This window comes from Aythya marila (genome assembly GCF_965140915.1).
Source record: "Aythya marila genome assembly, chromosome: 12".
Classification (NCBI taxonomy): Eukaryota; Metazoa; Chordata; class Aves; order Anseriformes; family Anatidae; genus Aythya; species Aythya marila.
This window is the reverse complement of record NC_139053.1, coordinates 16,899,077-16,913,305: the sequence shown is the minus strand read 5'-3', so window position 1 is coordinate 16,913,305 and position 14,229 is coordinate 16,899,077. Positions and strand designations below refer to the sequence as shown.

Sequence of the window (14,229 nt, the reverse complement as noted above, 5' to 3'; positions counted from 1 at the left end):
AATAAATTACTCCCCGCTGCCCTAAGTTAATTATGTAAAAAAGATATCATTGTTGGTGACTCTTGTTTTGATGATGATATTGAGTCAGACACCTAAAAGAACAATTAAATTCAATGCTAAGCAACTTATTTATGTTTGGCTTACCACTGATATTAATAAGAACATTATTTTAGTGACTGCCTGCTGAGAGCTCAGCTCCTGGATAGCTGTTGTTTTTATAATGAATGTTTTCTTCCTATTGGCATGAACTCCAATTCTCTTTATTCACATTCTCCATTTTTCAAAGTACAGTAACAGTATTTAGAGCATCAGAAAGACTTTGTTCAAGAAGAGCTTAAGCATGCTAACAGTGCGCATCACAGCGGGATTATCTGGCATTTTTGTCAGTAATACTAGCCCTTCTACAGTGCTTTCCCAACACTGGTTGTTTATTAAAACATCTTTCAGCATCTTTACCTACATTTACAAGTAAGGCAAATGAGGCACAAAAAGAAGCAACTTGTCTTAAGATCTCCCAGTATGCCAGTGGCAGGATCAGGAGCAGAACTAATTTCTGCAGCAATGCTTTTGGGAGCCAAAAAAATAAAATAAAAATCAGGGAGTAAACAGGAAAAGAAGTGAACCCAATTCAGTGGAGCTACAACAATATATACCAGCTATGGCTCTGCCTTAGAAACTGTCCTATATTTTCATAGGTTGTGATTTCTAAAGCTGGGTGTGGACTTTGGCAAGGCAATCCAAGGGATGTTGCACCAATTGTGTAGTATCACTGCTCCTGCACTGTATGAGTCTTGTGGGCTTTGCCCTTCAGAATTACCAGTGTACAATCTGAAAAAGGGCACAAAGCTGTTCTGCCCTACAACCTGTGCAATAGCAATAACAGATTCCTATATTCACTTTTGCTGTTGAAGAACTTGATTAAAAATTTAAAAAAAGAAAGCAAACATCAAAAAAAGTTATTTTAAAGTATGGAGTGAACTAAGAAATAATTTCTTTGTGCAAGAACTAATATGGAAACGGAGACCTGGCATATCAAACTTATAAAGTTTAGGGAGACCGTGAAGAAGAACATGCCCGTTTGTGAATTTGTTTATAAGTGTGTGTCAGCTGCATGATGAAACCAAAACCGTCAATGCTTAATGAGTCAGCACCCAAGCCAGCATCAGGACTGAGAGAGTTCATAGTGTTTATGGAAAACATCTAGAGTCAAGGGGACAGGAATAAATACACCACATGTTTAATGCAGCACCTGGGTGCATGAAGACTTAGAAGCCATCAGATAAAGCAAAGCCAGATACTGTGCTATTCTAATGCAAACATTTTTTTAAGGGGAGAGGAGGCTAGGCAAGGGGAAAAAAATCATCCTTCAGCAACTTCCCACTCAAGAATGTAATAGGAACAGTATCTTGGATTCACTTACACTGCCTCCAATTCTGGGTGTGTATGAATGTATTTGCAAGACAGCACAGGAGTGAGTAAAGGAATTATGTTGAAATTGGCATTATATACTCTGAAAACACTGAAAACATGGGGAAAAACTTTCACAAAATCCTCCATCATGGCACTTCAAGCAGTTCCTAGAGAGTGAATACTCAAACTGGCATTTGACTTCAGCATGGCAAATGCTCACAGTTTACAGAGGAGGCCAAATTTAACCCACTATCGTGTAATCTAAAAAATATCAACTATCACTTCATTAAGCATTACATTGTTTAATAGTCATTAGTTTGCCCACAGACATATGCAACCCAGTAACAGAGCTAGCTGTCAAAGGCCACAAAACTGTTTCGGGTTGGTTTAGTACACTTCATTAACACACGGTTCTATTACAAGCTTCTATCCTGCAGTCTACCTTTTGTGTTACCCCTTCACTTCATTTATTTATCCAGGAGACAAAGAAGCTTTCCCTAAAGAATTTCTTATTCTACATTCCTCTTGGAGATATTCAGAGGATCTGCCTCCCAGGAAACCGTGGAGGCATCATATGCTAAAGGTTATCTGAGCACTGGTTCATTAATCCAGGTTTGCTGTATGAAAGCAATCAGTCAACAGAGGATCCATTGTAACTGAAGTAAATCTGAGCAAGTCCTAAAACTCCTACAGACATTTGCAGGGAGAACACTTAAGTGAAAGGCACTGGCCTCATCTACCTCCTGCTGAAGCCAGGGGAGCAGTGCTGCCTACCACTGCACCAGCAACGGACCTGTCTTTTCTAGTTTTGTCTCAGGCAATCCCAAGAGCTCTTGGGAGACAAATAGATTTTTTATTTTTTTTCCGGTGGCTAAGAACAAAAGAGAAACCACTGGCAACAATATCCTGTCTTCTGTAATATGCCCGAGGCTCACTGTACAAATCAGCTTTCCCTTTTCATCTTCCTAAAGCTATTTATAGTATGTATTGGCAGTGCCAGATGTCTCTTTCAGAGGCTGGCCTCCAGTGCTGGAGATGGATTTATAACCGTGTGCTTGCTGGTCACAGATGTTTGATGACACCAGGCCTGTGGGAAAAGCCCCCCCCCATCATTAGGATGACATTGTTCAAAGAGCTGTTTAACACAGTTACTCACAGCATCTTGAGTATTTCGACATAGCAGCCGAGGATCCTGTCTGCCTGGGCGCTGAGCTCGATGCTCATGGTGCTGCAGGTGGGACTGACCATCAAGCAGTCGATCAGGTTGGGCTCGCTGTCATTGCCCACGTTGGCTGTCATCTTCTGGTTAGCCGTGTTGTTGCGCTCCACTTCCACGTGGATCTCGTTCGAAGTGACGATGACTGGTTTGAGCCGCGATTCAGTCAAGGTGGCCTCTTGAGAGACCAGGTCGGGACTCGTGTGAAGAAGGCGGAGGGGGAGATTAGGCTTTCGGTCACACTGCTGCTGGCAGCCATTCCGAATTTCCTTCAGGCTTGGCGAATTGTCTCGGCTGAATTTTAAAAATAAACAAACAATTTTGATAACCAGACATAACAGCAGAAAGCAGGAGGGAGAGGGCAACACTGAGAAACCAACATCTTTTGCAATTTCCCACCACGTTTCACCCCAGACCACCGATTGCTTTCTCCCAGGTAATCAGATTATTGAAATCAATTAAAAATATTAAAAGGCACCGACAGGACTGTTCTGCAGCCCCTACTCTGCAAACATTTCAGCTTTTCATTAGTCTAATTGACACGCCAGTTTAGTACAAAGGTGAACTTTCCCATCCAAGTTGTGCAAAGCTGTAACAGGATCCATGCCCAAGTATGTATCTGGCTACAGTACATGCCCAGACATTTGTCTGCAGCCCTCGCGTCTGGAATTTCTGTTGGACACTAAGCAGCCCCCGTCCGTGCTCTACCATGAGGAAAGTCAGATAGCCATAAACAAACAGGAAACATAACAGAAGGGAACCCTCGGTGTCTACTGGAAACTGGCTCGTGTGTCAGGAACTGCAGCATCTATTTTGTGGTAGGTCGGGAATCCAATTTTCCATGATAATGGAGACAGCATCATGAAACCAGCTCAGGTTCAAAGCTATAGATACACGGGGATCTCCACACAACCCCCTTCTTCAGGATCTTACCATTCCCTTTGATTTAGGTGTAACACCCACTTCATGTGCCAGAAAGAGAGTAAAACTGAGGCTGCTCTGGGTAGTGCTCAGTTCCCAGAGGCTGCTGTGGAGCACTCTCACCTTCTGCTGTTCTAAAGAGCAAAACTCTCATCTTCTGCTATTCTAAAAGGCCAGCTACAGCTGCAGCCTGCCTCAGAGGAACATCTCAATAGTGGCCAAGGTCTGCACACAGCTGGCTGCTGCGCTGCATCCCCAAAGTTCCTGCAGCTTGCAGCACTTCAGTTCTGGAAGCGCTGAGCTCCTGTGGCACCTGCACTGCCATTGTTCAAGCACAGGAGCTAAAGCTGTGCAGTGATGACATGCCAGCCTCACTGCCATGGAGCATGCCACAGTGAGTCCAAGTGAATGGGGATTCGGCATCTTCTTGTCCTCAGATTTCCAAACATGCAAAGCGTAACAAATTCAGTCACATACCTACAAAAACACGCATGTGACCGTACAGAACACCCACATGTAACGCTAGCAATGGGTGGAGCAAGAATGAAGACATGCTCTTGCATACCCACACCCATGCTCATGCCGATCTTGTTTACAGCCTGAATGAAAACTCTTTGACGCCACAAGTTTGGGAGTAACATGTGGTGAACTAAGAATTCATACTGACCTGTTGATAAATTCCTCATAACATGAATAAATGGCTGCTAAGCAGACAGCCACGAGATTTGGCAGGACTCTGGGATGGGGACATTGTCCAGTCGGACCATGCATGCTGAAAAACAAAAGCCAAGACAACGTCACTGCAATGAAGATTTCTGTGGGCAAAAACAGTCAGACAGAACAGGGTGCCAGAACTGGATAGACAGCCTCAGGGAATCTTCAGACAGGCCATAACAGAGCATTTTAACCCTGTAAATCCCTTCCAAATAGTCCTACTTCAGAAGGAGGCTGAGCTGTGTCCTCACTTTACATGACGTAGTACCCCTGAAAGCTCACATGTGATCATTGCAGGGTCTGAAGTTGATGGGAATCTCTCTGTAGAGGCTCTGAGTCTCAGTGCATAAAAGGCATGTACACACAGATGTGTCCATTCACCTCCAGGATGAAACACAGAAATCCCCAGCCATATTTAAGAATAAGCTAAAAAAACCCTTCAGCAACATCTCCTCACGGCCACCTCTCACTTATTTGCTGTTTGCCAGTACCAAAAAGCACCAGCTACTCTACCAGCTAACTACAGACGTGAGCAGGGCTGGGAGAAGTAATGTAAGGAAGTGTGCACACAGGACTGGAAAACACACTGTAAAACTGAATGTAACCAACCTGTGGATAAATTTCTTCACCACCTCCATTCCAGCATTCAGCTCATTCAAAGCCAGAATGTACTCCTGAGTAAACAGACGCAACCGAGGGCATTTCCCAAAATCCTGTCCAAAAAGGAGAGACTCAGTGAAGACGGTGAAACATGCCTGCAATGTACATTGAAACTGTGGGTTTTCAAAAGAAATCAATTCAAACACAGCTGAATTCACTCTCTTGTTATGCTGACAGCTTCAGGAGCACAATACCACTGCATGCTGAAGTAATGTGCTACTCACTAATAATGGCATGATTTACAATCTCCTCTTTCCCCCCAGACCCATTTCAAAACAAAAGGCATGTTCAGTGTTCCTACCTGCAGTTATTTTTCTTTCATATGTTTAATTTTGTACCTTTACTTTGAAATGCATTTTTTATTATTGTACATTTTTGCTTCCACTCATAACTGCAGTTTCTTAGAAGAGCGACTCAAACCTGAATTTTTACTTCAATATTTGACATTGTACCTACTCTGCTTTTAGAGAAAATCTTTTTTGACATGTGACGATTAAATGATCAGTTATAAAACCACAGGTCAGTTCTTTCTCTGTTGTACTCCAGGTACAACATGAATTTGACTGGTAAGCTCCACAGTTGCTTGCTTCCAGAGGAAGGCACCTGCTCTCTGAAATCCAGCATCTCCTCGCCTTACCTGCTATTTTGAGATGCGGAAGGAATACAATCTGCTGTCTGGTGAATGCTATTCCACAGCACATTCCTGCTAATTTACACAGGTGTAACCTTTCAGAGGTTGGACTCGATGATCTTGAGGTCTCTTCCAACCTAGAAATTCTGTGATTCTGTGATTCTTATTATGCAGGTGTTACAGCACTACAAAACTACACTTCCAAGTGGTGAACAAGGCCTGTGAGTACAGCAATCCCTCCCTATCATCCCTCAAGGAAGAGGAAGTCATCCTGAAGAAATTAATGGCAACCAAAATCTTAAAGAAATGCTGCAAGTGGTAACGAACGAGGGCACTGTGAAAGGGAAGACACGCTCTCGAAGTGCTGAATTCTTCCTTCCTTATTTTGATTTCAGGCACTGCTATCGCACAACCTATATTAACATCTCATCAGCTGTACAACTAGGGAAAATCACCAAAAATGTGAATACAGCCCTAGACAGAACCATGTTCCCTTCAAGCCTAGAGTCACTCTTTGCCAATATGACCCAGGAAAAAGACTGTCGGCGATTCCATTACAATTCACATCACCGAACATCCAACAGCTCCTTCTAGCAGGTGCAAATGCACTTGGTTCAACAGCATGAGACCGCACATGCTTCGTATATCCCCTGGTGCCATTTAACTTCATGGAAACTCCTTGCAAAATAGCTCGTGCAGTTACAATTCATTTTTTTCAACCTGTGTTAGTGTCCTAACTGAAATTAGAACAAAAGCCCAAGAGATCATAAAGAGCACGTCACTGCTGACAGCTTTAAAATAAAATACCTCCAAAAATAATAGAATGACCTGTCACTGTAACACGTACAAAACAAGGCACGCTATCAATATTGTTTACTCCTAAAGGATAAAGCAATAGTGCTTGTACTCAAACATTTGGGCTGAGCCCACAACCAGCTGTGATCAAAAGGCAGGGAGAGGCTGCCGAGTGCTCCCAGCACAACTCAGCACGTGATAAGCTCCAGTCCTGCACGTACTCGGTGCTATCAGCAACACAATGAGCTATCCTCGATCATTTGAAACTTCAAAATGACAGATAAATGAAACACTCTTTCTCCGTTTGGTAAGTGGGAAACTGTGGAACAGGACTGGCCATGAACTTATCAAAGACCCCAGAGGAAATTAGTGGCAGAGGTTGGAACAGACAGCTAGGTTTCCTGCTCTAAGCACACTAAATTGCACGTGGCCTCCTAAGGTTATGAAGTTTACTGCCAACAGCACTGTCCCCCTGAAGGATTACTTTATTTACATGCACACACACACATTCTCTAAAAGACTATTCAGTACAAAAATCCCCGGAGAGCAGTAAAGTGCCCAAATCCACTCTAATTAATATATGACACCGTAAATTCTCTGACTACACACTGCGGTACAGACATGTTGATTTTCAATCTGCAAATGTTAAGTACAGTAAATATACCCAATTCTCTGAAGCTAACCAAATACAAGCATTACACTATGCATTTAGATTTTACTTGAGACCCCTCAAGAGCTCTGGATTCTTTAAAAAAAAAATTACCCTGAACTCCAAGAATAACATTTACAGAATATTTCATTGAACACTACAGAATATTCAAAAATGTTTACATGTCTGGAGAGCACAGGCACGGAGCCAGGAATACGACCTTTTCGCCATCTTAGGCTTTCTAGCTAGTTCTGTAAACTCGAGGAGTTAAATAATAATAACGTTATAAAAATAAGAAATAAGAACTGTTTTCTACTGGATTCATGCTGGATACAGGAGGACAGCGGATGGTTTCTAACATTATACCAGTTGGTGAAAAGAAGTTGCTTGTCTTGCTACAGAGGGATGAGACTCATCCTTGAGATCACAGTTAAGTCAACTGCCTTAAATATTTTATTCTATTTATTTGCTACTCTTTGCCACAGCTTTGTGATGTAAAAAGTTTCTTTCACTCACCATGTTGTGTTTGAGAATCCTCTGTACCACTGGCGTGAACACTTCTATCACAACCATCGACCGCGGGCGCTCTCGGCAGTGCTGTAAGGAGCAACAGGTCATTTTGTGAGCTGCAGGAATTATCAGAATGGGTCTCCCCTGGCTTCACACCCTGTGCACAGATTACCCCTAGAGTAATAAAATCCAAGGGCTAATTTATCTTTCCTGGGAATAGGATACTTGTAACACTGTTCTGTCCTACAAATTTGCTGGTGTCTAATAAAAAATTATAATGGAAGCTCATGAACTGTGCAAATTGCTTTCCCTACTGCTTATTCTTCAGGAAACTCACTGGAATTTAATAGTTTTTGGGATATATCCCAATATATCAGTCAGAGTAATTCAAGCAGGAAAGGACTTTAGGAGCTCGTCTGTCCCAACCCTTGCTCAAGGCAGGGCCAATTGTGAAGACACCATAGTCTACTCATTAGCCTTGCCCACTCAAGTTCTGTAATCTCTGAGGAGGGAGAGTTCATAACCTATAAAAACAAATTTGCATGCTGCTACTATACACAGCCCATCCCACACCTTTAGAGGTAAATAAGTAGCTATCTCTGATGGAGACCAAAAGGAAAAAAAAAATGTAAGTGCCCATATAGCTTGGAGGATGAGAGGCTGGTGAGCAACATGGAGTCTTGGAGGTATTGGAATCTGAGACTAGGAATGGCCCTAAGGCTGGCTTATCAAAGTGAAACAAAGTCAGAATTCTTTCTTGAAGTCTGACAATTTCTGCAGGAGTAACTGCTGACAGGTAACTCCGGGTGGGAATTTTAAGCAACATCCAGGCTGTTTTATAAATGTACATCCAGTCTTCAGCAAGCAGATTAAAGCAGCCTTGAAACTGAAATGCAAAGAGACCTAGAGAAAAAGTAGTACTTTCAAATCCAGAAGCTTTGCACTCCAAAGCACTTGAAACTGTACAGAAAAGATGCACAATGCAGCAGAAGCCTGGATTTTCCAGGAAAGAGGATGGGTCCTTACGATCTTTCCACTACCATTACCCCATGACATAAAACCATTACGGCTGAGTTATGCATCACATTACCAACACATCTGAACCCAGTGACTCCAACGATTTTTGCATTAGCTAAATAGAACATACAGTAGGGCATTTCATGTACCCAGGCTGGGGTGGGGTTGTCTGAAGATCTTAACTCTCATGGATTATCAATACTGTGCAGTCTGGTGTGTGAAGAGTATGTATCTATTTATCATAATGGTGCTGTCAACTATTCCATTATCACCAGCTGTTGACCAAAAGAGGAGATCAATTTGGGCACGAGGCAAGGAGTTAAAGAAAAAAGCAACAATCCCCTCAAAGAACTACAGTCATATACAGCAATTAGATTTTAGAAACCTGCTTTGATACCTTGCAGAAGAATTCACAGAGGTCAGGAGGAGGATGGTTGTTTTCCAGCAAAGGTGCAATTGCCTTTAAAAAAATGAAATAAAATAAAGAGAAAAAAAAATAATTAGAAGGTTGCAACTAGAGTAAGAGTTCTGCAGGGAAACATTTTTCTTGCAAAAAGAAAGGTCACTACTTTTAAAAAGGGACAAAAGCATCAGGATAGAAATTAGAGGTGGGCTGTGTGTTTTACACAGAAGCTTAAGCATACCCTTGCTGTGAATCCTCTGAAAAGTTTTGCTTTTAACTATATCAGTGTAAATTCATAAAACACAGCAAAGGAGTAAAATTTTTATAATGGTTTCAATGAAAACAGGAGCAGTAGAACAGTTATTCGGTATGTAATATAGCAAGGACAAATCTGCTTCACTGCTTTGGTAATAACATCTCTCTAAAGGGAAAAAAAAAAATAAATAGAAAACCACCAAACAAATACATGTCTTTTATATAAGAGTTCAAGCTCACATACAGCTGATAACTCATGAAAAGAAATACAGCACTGTTTTTACCTGGAAGGCCTCTATTTATCAAAATCAAGAATGTAACTTTTTGGAAGTTGAGATCAACAATTCCTTCTTTGCTACTACGCCAACCGATGTGGTTTATGCTCAGTAAATACATTAGAGGTCATACCTGCCACTGACAGTGTAATGAACTTATGTTGTTGTTACTTCCTTTGTAATTTAGGAAATGGTACTAGAACAATGTATTCTCTCTACGTGATGGTGCCTCGGGCTTTTCCAATCTCGAGCTAAAGGGATTCCCAGTACCCATTTAAAAGTAAGGCTCTAAGCAGCAGCTAGGACATTTTGTATTAAGCAATTGAACACCAGATATTTTATCTGGATGGCATCTGGAGCTTTACTAAGGCAGCCTCTTCTGATTTTTGCTCTCCCTCTCATCTCCTTAAGGCCTTCAGTCCCAGTCAGTCTGCCCAAAATAAGCATGTTTCACAACAGCTGCTTTCACACACGAGCAGGTTAATGTTAATGTGAATTTTACCAATGAAACCCAGGCTACCAGCCTACAAAAAATGGGCTTTTTTGTTCAGCCCTGACCCTGCTAAATGGAGGGAATAGCCACAGCAGACACTGTCAAGGGGGTCAAGGCTCTGCCTGTACAGTCAGGATGGAGAAGTGGCAGCGTGAAGCAGCCTGCGTTTGCCTTCTGTGGAACCTGCTGCCTCGCATCGCCCAGTGACGGGCGACTGATCCCCTACCAGGAAGGGACGAGTTGTAATATTGATCTGGTCCAGTGACATCTAGATAGGGAAGGTGGTGTGGTCTGTGCAGCAAATCACTGTGTGCCTCTGCAACACAACACAAGCACACAGCAACAGCAGTACCTCCTAATAGCACAGGTTGGCTGTACAATGGCAGTGAGCTTTGATGCCCAGAAACCTCTGACTCCTTAACGGCTGGGGCACAACCTGCAGAAGGGCAGGACTGACCCGAAGCAGCCTTCACTCAGGATCACTGAATTATTTAGGCTGAAGGGACCTTTGGAGGCCACCTGATCCAACCTTCCTGCTCACAGCAGGGCTACCTGACATCTTTTATTAAAAAAATCCTTCCCCAAAACAACCAGCTTTCACTGGAAGCCTGAACTTTCCTTGGCACTAGAGAAAAATGAAAGCTACAGCAGATCTCAAAGAAAAGTAAAGGCCATTTCAGAAACTTACCTCCAGCTAAAAGGGTATCTTAAACAGCAGCTACACACAGTTCACACCTACGGGCAGCTACACGCTGCCTTGTGTTGCAGAAGGATTCATAGGGACATGATACGATCAGGTGATGGGGAAGTTCTAGATCTGACTGCTGGGAAAAGCTCCTGGAAATTGCCAGCGACTGAAATTAAATTATAGTGATGGGGTAGCAATTTCCACCTCTCTGATAAATTGTTGAGATTTTGTGTTTTCTTGCACAAGGAAGAAGGTAGCTATTTGACACACTTCTATGTCTAAATAAACGCAACCTACAGAAGATAAAAAAAAGTTGAGAGAGTATTTCTACAAACCAAGTCAGCAGGGGGTTAAACTGCAGTGACACATACACATATCCGCACTTACAAAAACAATCCCTTGCTCACATACCATCAGAGATGGAGACATTCTGTATATGGCAGCATTAGCCCCTCAGGAAACTACTAAGCCTAAGGGTTTTATAGGGCACATCTGGAAATGATGTTTTTTGACTATTTAAAGTACATATATAACATTGCACTGTGTAGCCCAGTAAGGAGGCCATTTTGGAAACAGATTAACCCTACATATGCTGTACTGTTTCATGTAACTTGGTGAGGAAACTATCATAATTCTTCTAGGAAGCAAGGGAAGAGAAACAATAAACCATGCAAAAACCAATAGGCCAAACTGGTTTGATCCAGCCCAAATTCATCAGCATTGGTACAAGTGCTTTCATATCTGCCCAACTTCAGTAGGGCACAGGCTTAAGCACTGAGAGGAGTGTTACTGAACCATACGGATTTGTTCCCAGATTCTGACAGAAAGTTACTCACCACAATAATGCTCTCATGGTCTTGAGTGGTTAAGTTGTTGTTCTGCAAGAGTCAAACAGAAGAAATGGATGAGCAAACAGTTCTGAGCTGGCACAGCAGCATACACTGTACTCTCAGCTACCACAGACACTCATAGAAAGGCTCAAGACTGCCTTTATTTATTTTTAGAATAAAATTAATCAAATTAAAATCATTCTCTTAAAGAAGGTCTTACACGATCTGCTATGAGGGGTTGTGGAAGCTTCAATTTCTTCCTCAATACCGTCAGATTCAAGTCACCCCAGCCACGAAAGCTAAGCACACAAACACCAGGATGCCAGAGCAGGATTCAATTAACTGGAAAACTAAAGCTAGCGATAGAGTTCTTAAAATTGTTTTCTGTAGCCAGGCTGTATGTTTCTAAGAAAATTAATAAAAGAACGGTTGCATTGCTGTATACCATTTTTGGTAGTAAAACAACTGCTGCAGTTTTCCTTAAGTTCCTTCTTCTAAAATGGAATCAGTAAAAGCCTACTGGAAGTCACTGGTTTTCATTAGTAAAATGCTTTTGGCTTTCTCATCAGCCCGATCCATCCTGAGGTTACAGAGCCTACTGCAAGACAGACAGCTGGCAACTTCATTGCTTATCCCAAATCTTTGCACTTCATAATTTGGACGTCAAAAACCTGTTTAGCATTCAATTTCCTGTCCACAAAAAAGTTAACTATCTGAAATAGATGTAAAAAAGAAGAATAGATATCTCTGAAGAAGGAAAGTATTTTTCTTTGACAGAGCTGGTAATAACAGAAAGCTGCACTATGAATCTATTGGTAGATACATTTGTTGGCCTTGTACAAGGATGATCAGTCTTGCAAACAAAGCCAGTGGAACAGAAGTCAAGGGAAGTTTTACTACTGACTCGAAATAAGACTTGAGTCAGACCCATAACAAATTTACCACGAATAACCGAACAAAACCCCATAGCCTCAAGAGAAATGTTTTTTTGTTTTGTTTCCAGACATCTACCTAACATGGGTCAAATTCTTCTCTTCCCTAAAAAGTACAAATTCCACTCAAGTCAGCAGAAGTCACAAGCAGATTTAAAGAAAAAATTTTGAAAGCCCAAGTTAAAATAAAACCCACCCACAAACTTTTAACCATTTGTCTCTTGTCTAAAGGTGACAGTGTCTTGCAGGAGCACGGCTGGGATCATACCTCTGAGAGCAGTTTAGAGACGATCTCCAGTGGGGCTTGGTGAATGGAATCGTCCTGAAGCGGAGACGTCAGCGCCATGTCCACCAGCGTCCTGATCTCCTTCAACACCACCTCCCAGCGGCTGGGGTTACTGAGCACCTTCTTGTACTTGTAAATCTTTTTCTGCAAGGAAAACGGAAGGGTCACATTGACAGCACTGTAAGCCCCTTGAAAAACTGCCTTGGACACGTGCCTCCTACACACAACCAGCAAGTGGGTTGCTTTGTACTCTGGGTTTTGTCTTTTCTGTTTGCTAAAAAGCTGTACGTAACACATTGAAATGGAAAAGAAAACCTCGTATCTGTAACTACAAATGCAATGAAAAAACATAGCTCCTTTTTATCTTAAAAAGAAGTTTTTAAACTCCAGAGCACCTTTCTTTCCATCACCTCGTCCTGCAAACACCCAACTCCTCAGGCTAATAACAGACACTCACTATCGCGCTGTTTCCAAAGCTGTAGGACCTTTTAAAGAGAGTTAGTCAGAGGGGTCGGAGGGATCAAAACATCATTCCACAGATGTTTCACTCCACAATGCCGATTGGTGAATTCACATTCAGAATGAATTACAATTAAGAGTAAAAAAAAAAAAAAATCGAACTGCTCCACAGGCGGTTTGGGCTTTTCCCCCCCTGTTCTTGAAGGATGCTAAGAAGTTGTGTCGTGACTCCCCAGCTGCGACAGAAACATGCCTGCCGAGTCTCTAAATCTCCCTTGTAGTAGTGTTTCAGTGCTCGGATGAGCACTGCTTGCTGCCCAACACCACCACCCTCACCCCTGCTGCTTCCCCCACTGGCGCTGCCCGCAGCAGCTGGGGAGCAGAAGGCACCTCTTACCTCCTCGGCAGCCACGTCGCCAAACGGCTGGCACAGGCTGCTCGCCAGTATAAATAGCAGTCCCTAGAGGAAAGCCACCCCCCCCGAATTCCCAGAGGTGGCCTGTTGAAACTCTAGAAGTCCAAGGAAGCGATGAGGGGAGTTACAGCACCAACACAAAACGCCGAGAGCAGCTTGCCAAAGCCCCGTCCTCCAGGCACCATGCCGGGAGGGAGCTGCAGGGTTTTGGCTAGCCGTTGGGTCCCTTCACTCATCTCTGCCTGCCCAACTCACCCCGCGATGAACGGGAAGTCTGGGTACATCTCGGGTTTATTGAACGACACCAGCTGGGCACTAAATATGGATTTGCCTTTCTTGAGAAATCCCAGAAACTGCCCATTTCACACAGCTTGCAGATTCAGCTGCGCCATCTGAGCTGAATGCCATCAGTGCAATAAAGGCAGGGGACTTTGCAAAGGGTTGGTCTGCTTTGTTTTGGTGTGGGTTTTTTCGCTTTGTTTAATTCTGTTTTGGAGCTTTGCTGCTCCACGCACTTCCCCTTTCACTCGCGCAGGGCAGCTGCCACCAGGCAGGCTGGCTCACTGCTTCCCCAGCAGATCTCATGCTCAACAAAAAACACAGTCACCTCCGTACCCTGTCTGAAATATTGTGAACAGTTCATAAAAACACATATTCTAGATGCTCTGGG

The 14,229-nt window shown here is 42.8% G+C and overlaps 1 protein-coding gene across 2 annotated transcripts in view; it reads right to left on the bottom strand.

The window, feature by feature from the left end:
- Positions 1-14,229, bottom strand: part of CMIP (c-Maf inducing protein) — a 127,501-nt gene that overhangs the window by 20,129 nt on the left and 93,143 nt on the right. For both annotated transcript variants that reach the window (XM_082769942.1, XM_082769943.1), the window contains 7 exons: positions 12,668-12,829; positions 11,474-11,515; positions 8,921-8,983; positions 7,513-7,593; positions 4,871-4,974; positions 4,215-4,319; positions 2,567-2,920 (listed from right to left, as the gene is read on the bottom strand). In XM_082769942.1, the coding sequence (XP_082626068.1) occupies positions 2,567-2,920; positions 4,215-4,319; positions 4,871-4,974; positions 7,513-7,593; positions 8,921-8,983; positions 11,474-11,515; positions 12,668-12,829 (911 nt within the window). The remainder of the gene's footprint in view (positions 1-2,566; positions 2,921-4,214; positions 4,320-4,870; positions 4,975-7,512; positions 7,594-8,920; positions 8,984-11,473; positions 11,516-12,667; positions 12,830-14,229) is intronic.